General features: G+C 39.2%; 1 protein-coding gene across 6 annotated transcripts in view; it reads left to right on the top strand.

Moving 5' to 3' along the window:
- LOC123514490 (protein enabled-like) overlaps positions 1–20,650 on the top strand; it is a 135,329-nt gene that overhangs the window by 106,260 nt on the left and 8,419 nt on the right. For 5 of the 6 annotated variants that reach the window (XM_045272369.1, XM_045272372.1, XM_045272371.1 and 2 more), the window contains 2 exons: positions 9,839–9,994; positions 20,101–20,393. In XM_045272369.1, the coding sequence (XP_045128304.1) occupies positions 9,839–9,994; positions 20,101–20,393 (449 nt within the window). The remainder of the gene's footprint in view (positions 1–9,838; positions 9,995–20,100; positions 20,394–20,650) is intronic. The other variant, XM_045272367.1, reaches the window with a different exon arrangement.

The following is a 20,650-nucleotide window of genomic DNA, read 5'->3' as shown; positions in this document are numbered from 1 at the left end:
GTAACTATAATTTTTCTTTTCTTCAAATCTGTTCTGATTGTTACTCCCAATACTTCCACTTTATTCTCTCCATATTGCACATCCTCCACACATATGTTATCATGAACCATTATTAGCACTCCTCCTCCCCCTTTATCCTTCCTATCCCTCCTTCAGGTATTATATCCTTCCTCGTTAAAGTTGACATGGATCTCTTTTTTCAGTTTTGTTTCAATGATATACATTACATCTGGCTTTTTCTCTTTCAAATAATCCTTACTTCCAATATGCTTGATAACAACCCATCTATGTTAGTATAAGTCACTCTTAAATGTATTGCCTCCTCCACAACCTCCTCTTTTTTCCTTAGAAACCACTTCTTTAGTCTCATATCCAGAACCCTCCTGTAAAAATTCTTCTCTCTCTCTGTCCTTTTCTCGTTTTTTTCCTTAGCTTCACTTCCTAGCACTTTCTCCTTTTCCCTTTCCTCTAAGTTCATATCTCTTTTTATCCATATTTCCTTGTGATCAACATCATCGGCCAGCTTTCCTTTTCTAGCCATAATTTCCTCTACAGCCACTTGAGATCTCATTTTTACTTTCATTGGTCTTCTACCCCTTCACTATATCTTCCCAGCCTAATCACTTCCTCCACCTCCTGGTCAAATTCTTCTGTGCTGGCTTGTATTCGTTTGATAACAGTTTTGGCCATTTCCCTTTCTTCACGTCCTCTCGTGAATTTATTTGGATTTTTCTTTCCCCTCATCCCATAAATCACGAAGCTTTTTTTCTTGTCCACTGCATCCCGCACCAAATCTACCTTTTCCTTGATAATTTCTATTACAGTGACTTTCATGTTCTCCTTAATTTGTCTCTTTACCACTTCTGAAAATTTTTTTTTTCCTCTTCTTGCTCCTGTTTCCATTCATTTCTTAGTTCTTTCAACTAGTTATCATCTTGACCACCTTCTGCCCTGTCTGTAATCTCGTCCTGTATTTTAGTATGTAAGCTCTTTAAAGAACTTTCATAATTTTGGTATGTGGTTTTTAGAACGTCATTTTATTTCCTTATTTCCAGAATCTTCTCTTTCAATTTCTGATTTATTGCACTGACTTTCTCACATTTAGCTACTCTCAATTTCAGGGCTGTGTTCTCCGTTATCAGTCGGTCTTGTTTGTCCATGAGACTGGGCATCACCTCCTTCATATATCTTAATTCTCTTTCTACATTAATAAGCCTTCTCATATTACCTCGTTCATCCCTGAAACCCGAGAAATCCTTTTCCATAGTATCATCAGTCAGTTTCCTTAACCCAATAGAGGTATCTATAAAGCGTTGGTTATCACTTGGCGTATGTTTTGATTCCGCCATACGCCTGGCAGCACTACTTGGTTCCATCTCTCTCTCTCGTTATTCTTTCCTTATACGTGATCTAACACTTATTTAATTTGGAGATAGGAGAACCTATGGCCTCCTCTCCAACTGTACATATGTCTAGGCCTGAGTCCAACTCCTTTTGTAGTAATCTCTGCGAGCTGCTCAGATGCGTGTGTCCTGCTCAACGGCTGCGCTCCGTATGTGTGTGTGTATTTACCTAGTTGTATTTACCTAGTTGTAGTTTTACAGGGCCTGGGCTTTATGCTCGTGTGGTCCCGTCTCCATATCTACACTTATCCAATTTTTCTTTAAAACTATGCACACTCTTTGCTGACACCACTTCCTCACTCAAACTGTTCCACGTCTCAACACATCTTTGCGGGAAACTAAATTTTTTAACATCTCTCAGACATCGTTCCTTCCTTAGTTTCTTACTATGCGATCTTGTGCTTCTAAAGTCATATTCTTCTCTCAGGATCAGTTTCTCATTATCCACTTCATCCAATCCGTTAATCAATTTATAAACTTGTATCAGATCCCCTCTCTCTCTTCTCTGCTCCAAGGTTGGTAGATCCATAGCCTTTAGTCTCTCCTCATATGTCATCCCTTTAAATTCTGGAACCATTCTTGTATCCATTTTTTGTAGTCTTTCTAATTTTCTTATGTGTTTCTTTTTATGGGGAGTCCACACAACTCCTGTATATTTCAATCTAGGTCTTGTTTTAGTACTTATCAATTTCTTCATCATTTCCTTGTCCATATAGTGAAATGCTACTCCAATATTCCTTAGCAAATTATACGTCTCTCTGAAAATTCTATCAATATGGCTTACCGGTTGATTATTTTCTTCCATTGTCACTCCCAAGTCCTTTTCCTTTTTTACTTTTTCTAGTTCTACTCCATCTCCCATCTTATAGATTCCCACTGGTCGTCTTTCACTTTTTCCCATTTCCATGACATGGCTTTTGTCCACATTGAATTCCATTGCATATATATAAACGACCTGCCAGAAGGAGTAAACAGCTACATAAATCTGTTTGAGGATGATGTGTGTGTGTGTGTGTAATTCACTGTTTGATCTGCTGCAGTCTCTGACGAGACAGCCAGACGTTACCCTACGGAACGAGCTCAGAGCTCATTATTTCCGATCTTGAGATAGGTCTGAGACCAGGCACACACCACACACCGGGACAACAAGGTCACATCTCCTCGATTTACATCCCGTACCTACTCTCTGCTAGGTGAACAGGGGCTACTCGTGAAAGGAGACACACCCAAATATCTCCACCCGGCCGGGGAATCGAACTCCGGTCATCTGGCTTGTGAAGCCAGCGCTCTAACCACTGAGCTACCGGGCCGTGTGTGTGTGTGTGTGTGTGTGATTAATAATGATATTAATGAACAGTTAATGGGGAATCATTGTGATGCAGTAAGACCACAGGAGCTTTAGGAGCCAAGGGGTCTTCAGGTGGCCACAATCTGTGGGTAGGAAGAGCATTAACATCTAAATCACAAAACTAAGGCCTTCATTAGGAGGCACTACTCTAGCCTGGATGAAAAGTAAGGAAACTAGACAAAAAAAAAAAAAGAATTAATAAATGGTTGATAATGCTACAGTCGTGTGTGTGTGTGTGTGTGTGTGTGTGTGTGTGTGTGTGTGTGTGTGTGTGTGTGTGTGTGTGTGTGTGTGTGTATTTACCTAGTTGTAGTTTTACAGGGCCTGGGCTTTATGCTCGTGTGGCCCCGTCTCTATATCTACATTAATCCAATTTTTCTTTAAAACTATGCACACTTCTTGCTGACACCACTTCTTCACTCAAACTTCCACGTCTCAACACATATTTGTGGGAAACTATATTTTTTAACATCTCTCGGAGATCTTCCCTTTCTCAGCTTTTTACTATGTGATCTTGTGCTTCAAATGTCATATTCTTCTCTCAGGATCAGTTTCTCATTATCCACTTGGTCCATTCCGTTGATTAATTTATAAACTTGTATCAGATCCCCTCTCTCCTTTCTCTGTTCTAGGGTTGGTAGATCCATAGCCTTTAGTCTCTCCTCATATGTCATCCCTTCAAATTCTGGAACCATTCTTGTAGTCATTTTTTGTAGTCTCTCCAACTTCCTTATGTGTTTCTTTTTATGAGGGGTCCACACTACTCCTGCATATTCTAATCTGGGTCTTATTATAGTACTTATCAATTTCTTCATCATTTCTTTGTCCATATAGTGAAATGCTAATCCAATATTCCTTAGCAAATTATATTTGCCTCTCTGAAAATTCTATCAATATGTCGTGTTCCGAGCTGTTGCACGACGTTGCACAAATTGTCTAGCTACTGGCTATAAATAGTCAAAGGTTTTTTCTATCTTTAATTTACAAAAATAATATCTATACATAAGGTGTTCGATATGGCGCCGACAAGTAACAATCACAACTCTTTCTGTTGCCTTCTCCACTGCAATTATTACAATTTCTCTTATAAACATCCTTAAGAATTGCATTAATCTCGTAAATATTCTCGCATCAAAACGGATTTCACTTCAAACATCATCCACTATATCTTCATAACGTATTACAACATCTGAACACGGTGCTTTATTTCTCCGTAAATCTCATACGTACAATATTACCCCTTTTTCCCAGCTACCCGTATATAAGGATGACCTTTACTTGGTGCATGAATGCAAGCAACCACATGACGTACCACCAAATATATTACCATACACATATAATTACCAGACTCCGTTCAACAAAAATGACAACGTAACACCACCGAAATATAATGACAAATATTGATATTTCCACACACGTGACTTCCCTCAAGTAATCTCTTTCTCTTGGTACCCATACATGGAACCACGTTAACTTCGTACACAATTACATACTAGTAAATATGTTATGTAACTTATTCGTCAGAGCAACACACATGCACATACGTAGGTAGCCGTATACAAATTCTCTTACTCATGAATGAAAACGCAAGTATATAACGACGTCATTATGAACCAAAGTACAACCACATAAACCATAATAAACTAATACCACATAATATCTAAACCTCCTATCATGTTTCTTCCTTCATTCTAATTTACCTCAAAAGACTGCATTGCAACTTATAAGCTCCACTTACTGGTTATATATGAAGTACAAAACGCCGCCCTCGGCTATGCAGCTGAGGTGGCTCGCTTAAACATGTTGTCCTCTCTGCTTCCTCTCTCTCTCTCTCAGCCCCAAACCTCTACAATTTCCTTCAGGAACTTATGGGCGTGTCTTGACCCACAACACGCCCCTCAGAATGTACCATTCACCAATCAAGTACAAGCTCAAATGAACTCCACGTGTGGTATGAACAACATCCAAGACGAAAACACTACCACCGGATGTTTACATGACCTGGGCGATATATATCTGCCCGGGCTGCCCTGGGTCAAACGGCCTGGGTCATTAAATGTTTCCTGTTGACCTTCCTGCCCTTCCTAAACTCTTTTATGGCTGGATACGACTACACACCGCATACTGGCGAACTATCATACTTCCATATATCTTTATTTCTTGTATCTTCATATTTCTCATATTGCACTTATGATGTAGGCATCTGACAAATATGGCTTACCAGTTGATTGTTTTCTTCCATCGTCACTCCTAAGTCCTTTTCCTTTTTTACTTTCTCCAGTTCTACTCCATCTCCCATCTTATAGATTCCCACTGGTCGTCTTTCACTCTTTCCCATTTCCATGACAAGGCTTTTGTCCTCATTGAATTTCATTTCCCACTTTTTACTCCATTCCCAGATCTTATTTAGGTCTTCCTGCAGTATTTCACAATCCTCTTTTTGCTTTATAACTCTGCACAGTTTCGTATCATCCTCAAACAAATTTATGTAGCTGTTCACTCCTTCTGGCATGTTTATATATATGAGGAAAAGTATTGGTGCTAATACTGACACCTGTGGCACTCCGCTTTCTACTGCTCTCCACTTGGACTTCATATCTTTAACTACCGTCCTTATTTCTCTCCCCCTCAAATAATTTTCCATCCATCTCAATGTGCTTCCTTTTAAGCCACCCTTCTCCTCTAACTTCCACAGTAATCTTGCATGTGGCACTTTATCAAATGCCTTTTTAAAATCCAAATAAATACAGTCAACCCATCCTCTCTCTCTCTTGTACTCTATCAACTATTCTAGAGTAGAAACTTAGTAAATTAGTTACACACGACCGTTTTTTCTAAAACCAAATTGGCTATTTGATATTAATTTGTTGTCTTCAAGGAACTCGATCCATTGTTTCTTTATTATTCTTTCACACATCTTGCATATTACACTAGTTAGTGATACCGGTCTGTAATTTAAAGCTTCTTCCTTCCTTCCGCTCTTATATATGGGAACCACCTCAGCTCTTTTCCATTCTACTGGTACTGTTCCATTTTCTATTGAGCATTTTATGATGGTGTATAAAGGACTTGCTAGTTCTTCCCTACATTTTTTCAGTATTCTGCCTGAGACTTCATCTGGTCCCATTGCCTTCTCTTCATCCAATTCCTTCATTAACTCTTTTATTTCAAGCTTGGTTACTTTAATCTCTTTCATATAGATGGTCTCTCTGTTACCCTGTGGCCTTTCAAATTTGGATTCCTTAGCAAAGACCTCCTGGAATTTATTATTTGATAGTTCTGCCATACTTTTTTGGGTCTTCCACCATCCCGTTCTCTCCTTTTAACCTTTCTATTGTTTCTTTTAGCCTAATTTTTCCATTTATGAATCTGTAGAACAATTTTGGTTGCTCCTTACATTTTTTGACAATGTCCTTTTCATAGTTCCTTTCCTCATCCTTCCTCACCTTAACATATTCATTTCTCGCTGCCTTGAAGTTTTCCTTATTTACTGGATTTCTATTTCTCCTCCACCTTTTCCATGCTCCATCTCTTTTCTCCTTTGCCCTAGCACACCTTGCATTAAACCAATCTTTCTTTCCTTCTTCTTTAGGTCTATTTTTCGGGACATATTCCCTGACTCCTGTTTTGTATATTTCCAAAAATAAGTTATATTTGTCTTGCATTGTCTCTGAGTTTTCCATCTCCTCCCAGTTAACGTATTTGAAGTAGTTCTTGAGATTCTCAATATCAGCCTTTCTGTAATTTAATCGGTCTCCTTTGTATGATTCGTCTCTATCTTCCTTTACCTCTTCTGTATCCATTTCTAATATTACATGGTCACTTTCCCAATAGGCACTTATATCTTATATCATCATTCATTTGTATACCCCTTGTAAAAACTAGGTCCAATCTCGCCGGCTCGTCATTTCCTATGAATCTTGTGTTTTCCCTTACTCTTTGGTCCATCATATTATCTATCATTAGGTTCAGGATTCTTTCTCCCCAGTCTTCTTTCCCCATATCACTTTCATAATTTTCCCAGTCCACTTCTTTACAGTTGAAATCTCCTACTAATATAACTTTTCTCCTTTCTTTAATGATTCTCGTTAGACTCCTTATTGTGTCATCTATCATGTCTTTATATTCTTGATTGGTTCATGAATTTGCTTTTGGTTGCACATATGGGGTGTGTGTGTGTGTATTTACTTATTTGTATTTACCTATTTGTGATTACAGGGCCCAAGCCATAGCTCTCTATGTCCTGTCTCTTTGTCCACACTTGTCCAATTTTTCCTTCATTTGACTGACACTCGCCGCACACACAACATCCACGTTCAGTTTGTTCCATGCATCAATGCTCCGATACGGGAAGCTATACTTCTTGATGTCGCTCATGCAGGAGTCCTTCAGTATTTTCTTTGGGTGTCCTCTTAGGTAATTACTGGATGCCATCGTGATCAGGTTCTCCCTATCCAATATGTCCATTCCATGTACTATTTTGAATATTGTTATCATATCCCCTCTGACTCTCCTCATATGGTACCTCCTTAAAGTCTGGTATCATTCTTGTTGCTAACCTCTGCACTCTTTCCAGTTTCTTGACATGTTTCTTCATGTATGGTGACCAAATTACTGATGCATATTCCAACTGTGGCCTAATCAGGATGGTCAATTTTTTCTTTATCATGTTCCCGTCCAGGTAATTAAATGCCCATCCTATACTTTGGAGCATGCTGTACGTTTTTCCAAATATTCTATTAATGTGCTTTTCTGGAGACAGATTACTCTGTACAGTCACTCCCAAGTCTTTTTCTTCACTGACTGAAATTACAGTCTTCCCCCCCAGCTGGTAGTCTTTTTATGGTCTATATTTACTTCTACCCATTCTCATTACACAGCTTTTGTTGGTATTGAATTCCATTTGCCACATCCTGCTCCATTCATATATTTTGTCCAAGTCCTTCTGCAGTATATTACAGTCAATCATATTCCTCACTCTCCTCATAATCTTTGCATCATCTGCAAACATATTCATATAACTTCTCACTCCCTTTGGCATGTCATTTATATAGATCAGGGACATGATGGGACCAAGCACCGAACCTTGGGGAACTCCACTGGTTACCTTCCTCTACTCTGACTTCACTCCCTTCACTACCGTCCTCATTTCTCTACCTGTCAAAAAATTTCTCATCCACTCCGTCAGATTTCCCCTTATTCCTCCGATACTACTTAACTTCCACATCAATCTGTTATGTGGTACTTTATCAAATGCTTTTTTTAAGTCTAGGTATACACAATCAACCCATCCATCCCTCTCTTGTAAAATATCGACCACTCTTGAGTAGAAACATAGCAAATTTGATACACACGATTTCCCTTTTCTAAAGCCAAACTGTTTCTCACTTAGTATTTCTTTGTTTTCCAGGAACTCACACCACTTGCTTTTGATCACTTCTTCACATATCTTACACATAATGCTGGTCAAAGAAACAGGTCTATAATTCAATGGTTCCATGCGACATCCACTTTTGTAGATTGGTACTACATTTGCCCTTTTCCATTCTACTGGCACCTGTCCCGTGTTGATAGATGTTCTTGTTAAATCTAAAATTGAATCTAGCAACTGCTCTTGACATTCTTTTAACATTCTTCCAGACACACCATCTGGTCCCATTGTCTTGTTAACATCTAATTGACTCAAAACTTTTGCAATGTCACTCTTTGTTACTATAATTTCTTGCATCCATTTTGTCACAGGTAACATCCGTCGATTGAATTGTGTTTCTTCTGTGAATACTTTGCAGATATTCTCATTCAATTTTTCAACAATGACACTTGTATCTTCATATATATAATCTCCAACTTTTAATTTATCAACTGTTTCTTTTTTCTGTAATTTACCATTAATGAATTTATAAAACATTTTGGGATCACTTTCACAATTCTCCACTATTCTCTGTTCAAATTCTTGTTGTGCCCTTCTTCTCACTTGAACATATTTATTTCTTGCATTCCTATATGCTTCTCTCTCCACTTCCTCATTATTTCCCTTGTATTTTTCCCATGCCTTTTCCTTCTCCCTTTTTGCCTTGTCACAGGTTTTGTTAAACCATTGATCTCTCTTTAAGATTTTCTTAGTATATTTTGGCACAAAGTTCTCTGCGGCCTCACTATATATTTCTGTAAATTTTTCATATTTTAACTGCATGTTTGTTTCCTGGTACATTTCGGACCAATCCACATTTCTAAAGTAATTTCTCAACTCCTTATATCTTCCCTTAGCATAATTTAGGCATTCCTCCTTGTATCCAACTTCATTATCTTTACTGAACCTCACCTTTACCTCAAATTTCAATCATTCATGATCACTCTTCCCAAAAGGACACTCATGCTCAATCTCATTTTCTAGATTTACTCCCTTTGTGAATATCAAGTCCAGTTTCGACAGGGCATCACCCTGTGTGTGTGTGTGTGTGTGTGTTTACCTAATTGCATATTACAGGGTTCAACCAGGATGCATAGTGACCTGTCTCCAAATCTAATTTTATCCCATTTTTCCTAAAATTTATGCACACTTTCTTCTGTTACAATCTCTTCACTCAAACCATTCCAGTTGTTCACTGTCCCATGTAAAAAAGTAAACTTTTTAGTGTTCTTCAAACATTGACTTTTTATGAACTTCTTTGAGTGCCTTCTTGTTCATCTATCATCTTCAGTCAGTGCTACCAAGTCTTGTCTATCTATCTTTTTCCATATGGTTCACTATCTTATACATCATTATTAGATCTCCTCTCTCCTGTCTATCCTTCAAAGTTAGTAGTTCTACTTCCTGTGTGTGTGTGTGTGTGTTTCACTGTTTGATCTGCTGCAGTCTCTGACGAGACAGCCAGACGTTACCCTACGGAACGAGCTTAGAGCTCATTATTTCATCTTGGATAGGCCTGTGTGTGTGTGTGTGTGTGTGTGTGTGTGTGTGTGTGTGTGTGTGTGTGTGTGTGTGTGTGTGTGTGTGTGTGTTAGAAATGTGCTATTTGTTTTACATGATATTGTATGAACACTCTAGGTATGTAATTGTTTTGACTAGTGTATGACTGTGTTGCAGGTGGTCATAAATTGTGCTATCCTGAAGGGGCTCAAGTACAACCAAGCCACCGTCACCTTCCATCAGTGGCGAGACAACCGGCAGGTGTACGGCCTCAACTTCTCCAGTAAAGATGATGCTGATGCCTTTGCGCAGGCAATGCTCAAGGCACTTGAGGTGAGGAACCTGCTGGATATGTGAATTAAATTTTACAGAATTTCCACACTTACATATTTTATCTTATTGTTAATTTTTTTCATTCATTTACTTTTTTTTTATGAAACCTCCACTTTATAGTTTGACAGTACTGCCCTCATTCCCATCCAAACATTAATTAACACCATTGATGTTAAGAATCGATATTACTTTGAAAATACACACATGTGCACACACACACACACACACACACGGCCCGGTAGCTCAGTGGTTAGAGCGCTGGTTTCACAAGCCAGAGGACCTTCGATTCGGACGGGTGGAGATATTTGGGTGTGTCTCCTTTCACGTGTAGCCCCTGTTCACCTAGCAGTGAGTAGGTACGGGATGTAAATCGAGGAGTTGTGACCTTGTTGTCCCGGTGTGTGGTGTGTGCCTGGTCTCAGACCTATCCCAAGATCGGAAATAATGAGCTCTGAGCTCGTTCCGTAGGGTAACGTCTGGCTGTCTCATCATAGACTGCAGCAGATCAAACAGTGAACACACACACACACACACACACACACACACACACACACACACACACACACACACACACACACACACACACACACACACACACACACACACACACACACACACACACGGTGAAAAGGAAAGAGAAATGTTAAATGAGTTGAGAAAGGAGGCTTTGAAAAAAAATGAAGAGAGGACAGAAGAGGAGAAGAAAGAGTTTTTCTGGAGAATCTTGGATATGAGACTGAGGAAGTGGTTCATAACCCAGAAAAGTACAGCAAGAAAGGACTAAAGAAACTTACGTATGAGCGGAATGTAATGTATTCCAACATAAATGGAGTGATATCGGGGATTTTAGAACTCAACGATTACTTGAGGGACAAGAACCCAGATATTGTGGGTCTTACTGAAACAAAACTGAGAGAGGAGAAGACCTGATGATGGTTGGAGAAGGAAATATAATGTTTGGAAAAGAAATAGAGTAGGTAAGATGGGAGGAGGAGTGATGTTGCTGGTTAAAAAGATATAAAGGTGGATCAAGTGAAAGAAGGTATGGGAAAGGCAGAAGTGCTAAAGATCAGAGCAGAAACTAATGAAGGAAAAAGAGGCACTACATAGTGGTGTACGTACCACCTAAGACAAATGCATGGTCAGTACAGGAATATGAAGAAATGATAAGTGATACAGGAACATGTCTGGAAGAAATGTTGGGTGGCTGTGAACGAACTATAATGATGGGAGATTTTAATTGTAAAGAGGTGTGTTGGGAGGACTGGTCAATGGAAGGATCAGAGACAACATGGGGAAATACACTATTGACACTGGCAATGGAAAATGTGTTAACTCAGTGGGTCAAAGAAGATACTAGGTTTGGAGGAGAGGAGCATCGTCAAGACTGGACTTGGTCTTTAGTACAGAGCCAATGGTCATTGAGGAGATGAGGGTGGAGTGCCCTTTAGCAAAGAGTGATCATGCAGTTTTGGAGTTCAAGGTGATAGATGAAGAGAAATCTAGAAGAAATGAAGAATATAAAGTGGGAAGATGGAATTATGCCAAGACAGATTTTGGAAACCTAAAGAAATTCTTTCAAGAGACAAATTGGATGAAATTCAAGAGTGCTAAGGAGCAAATGAAAAGTGGAAGGAATTTATAAAAATATACAAAGAAGGTGAGAAAAATTTGTACCAATAAGACAACATAGAGAAGTTGGAAAGCAGGACTGGTTTAACGATAGATGTGAAAAGGCTAGAACAAGAAAAGAGGATGCATGGAAGAGGTGGAGAAGGAAAAGACGGATTAAGCAGTGGGAAAGTTACAAAAGAGCAAGAAATGAATATGTGTTGATTAGAAGAGAAGAAAGAAAGAAACAAGAAAAGGATATAATTGATAAATGTAAAGACCAACCAAGGCTTTTTACAGACATGTGAACAACAACATCAAAAATAGAGAAAGTATTGAAAGTTTAGAAGTAAATGGAGTATGCAGTGAAGATCCCAGGAAATGGCAGAGGCTATGAATGGATGCTTTGGAAGGTATTCACAAAGGAGACTGCTTTTGACAAACCACTGGTAATGGAACAGAAAGGGATTATGAAGGAGTTTCAAGTAACTGTGGAGGAGATCAAGAATATGATGGGGAGTTTAGAAGTGAGAAAAGCTGTGGGACCTGATGGGGTATCAGGATGGATTTTAAGAGAATGCAGGAGCAACTGGCAGAAAAAGTTTGTGAAGTAATTGATGCCTCATTAAGGGAAGGTGTAGTGCCCCAAGACTGGAAAAGAGCTAACATTGTCCCAATCTATAAATCAGGTAACAAGAGAGACCCATTGAACTATAGACCAGTGTCACTTACAAGTGTGGTAGCTAAGATGTGTGAGAGGGTGGTGAAGAATAGATGGACAGACTTCTTGGAGAAAAATGACATACTTTGTGAGTGTCAATTTGGTTTTAGAAAAGGGCGTTCATGCACGACAAACCTGATATGTTACTATTCGAGGGTGATAGATGTAATACAGGAAAGAGATGGTTGGGCTGATGGAATATATCTGGATTTAAAAAGGCCTTTGATAAGGTACCACACGGAGACTGATCTGGAAACTTGAAATGGTAGGAGGAGTGCATGGCAGTTTACTAAAATGGATGGAAGACTTTTGGTAGGAAGAGAAATGAGAACAATAATTAAGGACAGACCATCAGAATGGGGCTTGGTGGAGAGTGGAGTTCCACAGGGATCAGTGTTGGCACCAGTAATGTTCGCGGTCTACATAAATGACATGGTGGATGGGGTGTCCAGTTATGTGAGCCTATTTGCAGACGATGCAAAATTGTTAAGAAAAGTGAGATGTGACAAAGATTGCGAACTACTCCAGGAAGACTTGGACAGAATATGGAAATGGAGCTGTACATGGCAAATGGAGTTCAACACGACAAAATGCAAGAAAATAGAGTTTGGCAAGAGTGAAAGAAGAATCAGGAGTATGTACAAGATAGGAAATGAAGACATAAAACCAGTCATGAAGAAAAAGACCTTGGGGTGACAATTACCAATGACCTATCGCCAGAGAGACATATAAACAAAATAATTGGAGAAGTATTGAACTTATTGAGGAACATAAGAGTGGCGTTCAGTATATTTAGATGAAGAAATGATGAAGAAAATAATTACTGCAATGATAAGACCGAGGCTTGAATATGCAACAATACAGTGGGCTCTGAACTTAAAGAAACACATAAGGAAACTAGAGAAAGTACAGAGGGCTGCAACAAAAATGGTGCCTGACTTAAGAGATTTGACTTATGAAGACAGACTGAAAAGAATGCAACTTCCGACCCTGGAAAACAGAAGAGAAAGGGAGACCTGATAGCAATATACAGAGTGATGATTGGCATGGAAAAATGGATAGGGAAGATCTGTGTATGTGGAATGAAAGAATGTCGAGAGGGCATGGGAAAAACTAAAATGGCCACTTATAGGAGAGATGTGAAAAATATAGCTTCCCTCATAGAAGGGTGGAAGCATGGAATAGTTTAGACGTGGAAGTGGTCAACGCAAGGAATATTCATGATTTTAAGAAAAAGCTGGACATTAATAGATATGGAGACGGGACAACACGAGCATAGCTCTTTTCCCGTATGTTACAATTAGGTAAATACAATTAGGTAAATACACACACACACACACACACACACATAAATCTCTTTGTGGACAATGCGAAACTGTGCAGAGTCATTAAACAAAAAAGAGGATTGTGAAATGCTACAGGAAGACTTAAGCAAGATCTGGGAATGGAGTAAAAAATGGGAGATGGAATTCAATGTGGACAAAAGCCATGTCATGGAAATGGGAAAAAGTGAAAGACGACCAGTGGGAATCTATAAGATGGGAGATGGAGTAGAACTAGAAAAAGTAAAAAAAGGAAAAGGATTTGGGTTTGACAATGGAAGAAAATAATCAACCGGTAAGCCATATTGATAGAATTTTCAGAGAGACATATAATTTGCTAAGAAATATTGGATTAGCATTTCACTATATGGACAAAGAAATGATGAAGAAATTGATAAGTACTAAAATAAGACCTAGATTGGAATATGCAGGAGTTGTGTGGACCTCCCATAAAAAGAACACATAAGGAAATTGGAGAGACTACAAAAAATGGCTGCAAAAATGGTTCCAGAATTTAAAGGGATGACATATGAGGAGAGACTAAAAGTAATGGATCTACCAACCCTAGAACAGAGAAGAGAGAGAGGGGATCTGATACAAGTTTATAAATTGATTAACGGAATGGATCAAGTGGATAATGAGAAACTAGTCCTGAGAGACTATGACATTAGAAGCACAAGATCGCATAGTAAGAAACTGAGGAAGGGGAGATGTCTGAGAGATGTTAAAAAATTTAGTTTCCCGCAAAGATGTGTTGAGACTTGGAACAGTTTGAGTGAGGAAGTGGTGTCAGCTAAGAGTGTACATAGTTTTAAAGAAAAATTGGATAAGTGTAGATATGGAGACGGGACCACACGAGCATAAAGCCCAGGCCCTGTAAAACTACAACTAGCTAAATATACACACACACACACACACACACACACACACACACACACACACACACACACACACACACACACACACACACACACACACACACACACACACAGGAAGGCAAGAATAGACCATTAAAATTGAAATTAAAGTCTCAGGTGGCAGCGGAGGCCTTGTTGAGGAGAGCTTGGGAACTTAAGGACTGAGGAAACCAAAACAATTTACATAAGAAGAAATATGTCACAAGATGAGAGAATGAAAATGAAGGAGCTAGTATCTGAAGTGAAAGAGAGGAATGACGAAAGAACAGAGGAGGAAAAGATCAAGTTTTTTTGGAGGATGAGAAATGGGAGGCTAAAGAAGTGGTGGATAAAACAGACGGAATAGACATTACATGGAAGAACGAGACTAGGAATGGAATACAAGTGACTTACATGAATATAGATGGATTTCTGTCTAAGAGGCTAGAATGTATGGATTACCTAAGAAATAACGAACCGGACATAATGTGTGTAGTGGAAACAAAGCTAAGGCCCAAAACAAAGCTAGACTGGTTTGTTGTAAAACACTATAAAGTATGGAGAAATGATAGAAAAAATAAAGGAGGTGGTGATATAATGGTTCTTACTAAGGAAGATCTGATAATGAAGGAGGTGAACTTTAGCAAGGGAAATGAGGAAGTGATAAGTATGCTTATAACAGATGGCAAGAGGGACATTAATATTATAACAGTATACATACCACCCAGAACCAGTGCTTGGGAATATGAACAGTACCAAATGGTGATGAGAAATACTCTAGACAGAATGAAGCAAGAATTCAACAGAAAGGATAGAGTGATGATAGTTGGAGACTTTAATTGCAAAGAAATAGTGTGGGAAGACTACGAAGTGGTGAATGGTGGTGAGTGGGCAGAAGAATTGTTAAAGGTAGCAACAAATAACTTGATGACACAGTGGGTGAGATCACCAACAAGGTGCAGGGGACAAGATGTTGCAGCAAGGTTGGATTTGGTATTTACCAGGGGAATCTCTCTAAAAGAGGAAATTGAACATGAAAGTCCCTTGGGGAAAAGCGATCATGATGTCCTAAGCTTTGAGCTGGATACAGAATTAAGCACGAATAAGATTGTGGAACAGGGAGGAAAAATTAAATTATACTAGGGCAAATTATAACCATATAAGGGAGTTCTTTAATGAAATTGACTGGTCCGTGGTATACCAGGAAAGAGATATGCAATTGAAATACGATAAATTTATGGATTTGTATAACTCTGCTGTGAAAAAGTTTGTGCCATATTACAGAAAGAGGACTTTAAATAATAAACAGTGGTTTAATAGAAATTGTGAAGAAGCAAAAAAGAACAAAGAAAAGGCATGGAAGAAACTTAAGAAAAACAGTGATGTATTATCAAGGGAAGGCTACAAAACAGCAAGGAATAGATATGTTGAAGTAAGGAGAACAGCACAGAAGGAATATGAACAGAGGGTGGTGGAAAACTGTGATAGTGACCCAAAATGTTTTACAAATTCATAAATGGAAAACTAAATAAAAGGGAGGCAATAGAAAAGGTAAAAATGGGAAGAAGTATATGAGATGCTGGAGAGATAGCTGAAATTTTGAACGACAACTTTTGCAAAGTGTTTACAAAGGAGGAGCATTTTATGGGAGGAAGGCCTATGGAAATAAAGCAAATGCAGGACATCATGGTTACTAAGGAAGATGTAAGGAAAATTATAAGCAATTTGGATATTAATAAATCAATGGGGCCTGATGGCATATCTGGGAGGTTGCTAAAGGAATGTAAGGATCAATTGTTGAACCCCATATTTGATATTGTGGAAACCTCCATACGAACAGGATTAGTCCCGAAAGAGTGGAAAAGAGCTGACATTGTGCCTATATATAAGAATGGTAGTAGAATGGAACCGCTAAATTATAGACCAGTATCGTTGACTAGTATATTGTGCAAGGTATGTGAAGAAGTAATTAAAGCTAAGCGGAGTGAGTATTTAGAAAGTGAAAACATTCTGAGTGAAAGGCAGTTTGGTTTCAGAAAAGGAAGATCGTGTGTATCCAATTTATTATGTTTTTATTCAAGAGTGACTGACATACTACAACATAGAGAGGGATGGGTGGATGCTATCTACCTGGACTTGAGAAAGGCCTTTGATAAAGTACCACACAATAGACTGATGTGGAAACTAAAGATGACTGGAGGAGTAAATGATAAACTAGCAAAATGGATGGAAAATTACTTAATGGGAAGAGAAATGAGAACAGTGGTGAGAGGAAGGAAGTCCAAGTGGAAGAAGGTAACCAGTGGAGTTCCACAAGGGTCAGTGCTTGGTCCCATCATGTTTTTGATTTATGTTAATGATATGCCAGTAGGAATTGACAGTTATATGAACATGTTTGCGGACGATACTAAAATTATGAGGAGAGTAAAGAATGTGGAAGATTGTAACAAGTTACAGGAAGATCTTGATAAAATATATGAGTGGAGTAAGGAGTGGCAGATGGAATTTAATATAGACAAGACCCATGTTATGAAAATGGGAAGAAGTAGATACAGACCAAACTGGGATTACAGACTGGGTGATGAGAAAATTAAAGAGACCAATGAGGAGAAAGACTTAGGAGTAACCATGCAAAACACTTTGTCACCGGAGAAACACATTAACAAGATTTTTGGAAAACATACAACATGCTTCAAAATATTGGCCTTGCATTCCACTACCTAGATGAAGGAATGATGAAGAAGATATTATGTACCTTAATAAGACCCCATCTAGAATATCCAGCATGTGTCTGGTCATCGCATATGAAGAAAAATGTGAAGAAGGTAGAAAGGGTACAAAGGCTGGCAACAAGGATGGTACCAGGACTCAGGGAGTTAGACTATGAGGAAAGACTGAGGAAGCTGGGGCTGACCACATTTGAAGAGAGAAGAACAAGAGGAGACATGTTAACTATGTATAAATTGGTGAACAAGATTGACATACTGGATAGAGAGTTGATAAAGGTGACCACAAGTAATCATCTCTGAGAACATGGAAAAAAGCTAATAAAGGACATCTGTCTAAATGACGTGAGAAAATACAGTTTCCCGCATCGTAGCATTGATAAGTGGAATAAATTGAGCAGTCATGTCGTTGACGCGGTGTGTGTCAATCAGATGAAAGAGAGATATGACAGGAATGGACAAGGAGACAGGACACAGAGAGTTTAGCTCGGGCCCTGTAATACACAAATAGGTAAATAGGTAAATACACACACACACACACACACACACACACACACACACACACACACACACACACACACACACACACACACACACACACACATTAATGACATGCCAGAGGGAGTAAACAGTTATATTAATTTGTTTGCGGATGATGCGAAGTTGTGTAGGTGTGTGAAGAGTGAAGAAGATTGTGAAATTTTACAGGCAGATCTGGATAAGATTTGGGAGTGGAGCAAGAGGTGGCAAATGGAATTTAATCTGAGCAAGTCATGTGATGGAAATGGGGAAGAGTGGAAGACGGCCAAGAGGGTCATATAAGATGGGTGAAGAAGTAGTGTTGAAAAAGGTGGAAAAGGAAAAGGATTTGGGAGTGATAATACAAGACCATGGGCAGTTTGAGGCTCATATTGATAAGATGTTTGGAGAAACGTATAATTTGATAAAAAATATTGGATTAGCCTTCCATTATATGGATAAAGATATGATGAAGAAAATAATTAGTACGGTAATTAGACCAAGATTGGAATATGCTGGAGTGGTTTGGTCCCCTTATAAAAAGAAGCATATAAGGAAGTTGGAGATATTGCAGAGAATGGCAACAAAAATGGTTCCGGAATTGGCAGAAATGACCTATGAGGAGAGATTAAAAGAAATGAATTTGCTTACCTTGGAACAAAGAAGAGAAAGAGGAGATTTAATAGAACTGGAGAAAGTCAAAAAGGAAAAGGACTTAGGAGTGACGATGGAAGAAAACAATCAACCAGTAAGCCATATTGATAGAATTTTTAGAGAAACATATAATTTGCTGAGGAATATTGGAGTAGCATTTCACTATATGGACAAAGAAATGATGAAGAAATTTATAAATACTATAATAAGACCCAGATTGGAATATGCAGGAGTAGTGTGGACCCCTCATAAAAAGAAACACATAAGGAAATTGGAGAGGCTACAAAAAATGGCTACAAGAATGGTCCCAGAACTTGAAGGGATGACATATGAGGAGAGACTAAATGCTATGGATCTACCAACCTTGGAACAAAGAAGGGAGAGAGGAGACCTGATACAAGTCTATAAATTGATCAACGGAATGGACCAAGTGGATAATGAGAAACTGATCCTGAAAGAAGAATATGACACCCGAAGCACAAGATCGCATAGTAAAAAGCTGAGAAAGGGAAGATGTCTGAGAGATATTAAAAAATATAGTTTCCCGCAGAGATGTATTGAGACGTGGAACAGTTTAGATGAAGAAGTAGTGTCTGCAACAAGTGTGCATACTTTTAAAGTAAGATTGGATAAGTGTAGATATGGAGACGGGGCCACACGAGCATAAAGCCCAGGCCCTGTAAAACTACAACTAGGTAAATACAACTAGGTAAATACACACTCACACAGAATTTTTTTTATCTTAGAGGGAAATCTGGCCAAGGGCAATGAAAATGGTAATTTGAAAGAAAAAACCCACCGAGATCTTTGTTCCTAAACAAGCTGATTAGATAATAGTAGAAAGGGGACACCAGGACAATAATAGTTTCTCTCTCTCTCTCTCTCTCTCTCTCTCTCTCTCTCTCTCTCTCTCTCTCTCTCTCTCTCTCTCTCTCTCTCTCTCTCTCTCTCTCTCTCTCTCTCTCTCTCTCTCTCTCTCTCTCTCTCTCATGAAGAATGTTTATGAAAGTAGTGCATGTAGTTTGTGTGAAAGAAGAGTGTTGTCTTTAGAGGGCAGGCTTTGACTGCCCCCCTTTTGTTGTGAGACACAAAGGGATACATTCAGTGAGGTCACAGCTGGCTTTAATTAACCAGTGCTATTACATCTCACTGGGAGTAATTATTGTTTCGGCAGGTGTCTACTGCCTCCTCCTTAGGAGTTCTGTGCTTCACAAACGATTATTTTCATTATAGCCTTAAGTGATAGTTTTAACAATATCTACTTTCAGTACTTGTGTTGCATCACATACATTCTGTGAAGCCCTCCCTTACTATGTAGCATGTCTTGCTTATTCTTATTTAGATATCTCTGTACTACTTTCTGTATTTAACTATTCATGCCTACATCCAGAATTGCAAATTGAGAAAATAGTGATAATCAATATTTTTAATAAAAGCAGCCACAAATAGTTTATACTTTATAGTTAAGATACCATTAGATTCTAATTTTCATGGTCAGCTCAGCCGAACTGCCTTCTTCTATTGTAGTGCACCTGTTCAATGAGGAGCGTTGAGAAACAACTGCTTCCGAGTAATTTCAACTTCCAAGTGTTTGTCTGCCTTCTTCTATGAATCTTGGCTTTACAGAAATATTACCAATGAATGTTTGATATTGCAGGTGCTCAATAATGGAGGAGGCGTGCGTCAAATGCCTCCGCCACCCCCTCCTGTCACACCTTCACAGCAACAGCAGCAGCAGGTGCAGCAGCAGCAGCAACCACCACCAGTTCAACAGCAGCAACCACAGCAGCCACCAATGATGACCCAGCCACAGCAGCCTCAGTACCACAACCAGATGTACGCCGAGGAGGACATGGGGTACAGGTACGCTGAGCCCCACGCGTACAGCAACCACTACGAGAAAACCTACGACAGGACCTACGACAACTTCCAGCATTACCATGACACACGGTACAGTACAGGCCCACCATGCCCTGCCCCGCCTGTCTGGGCCGGTGGTGCTCTCTGGTTGGTGCACGAGCGAGGGACCACCACCAATACTACCACTACCTCTCTCCTGGCGCTGCGTTGATGCTGGCTCACAACTTTCTTCACTAACAGCAGGACCTCTAGGGCATGGCAGCCTCTGGCACCCATGACCTTCATATTTCTTAGTGGCTTCTAACTTGGCCTTGCATGAGTGTGGTGTAGCAAGGTAGTGGTGCCAA

The sequence above is a fragment of the Portunus trituberculatus genome, chromosome 38, assembly GCF_017591435.1.
Source record: "Portunus trituberculatus isolate SZX2019 chromosome 38, ASM1759143v1, whole genome shotgun sequence".
In the NCBI taxonomy this organism is placed as follows: Eukaryota; Metazoa; Arthropoda; class Malacostraca; order Decapoda; family Portunidae; genus Portunus; species Portunus trituberculatus.
This window is presented reverse-complemented; position numbering and strand designations above follow the sequence as displayed.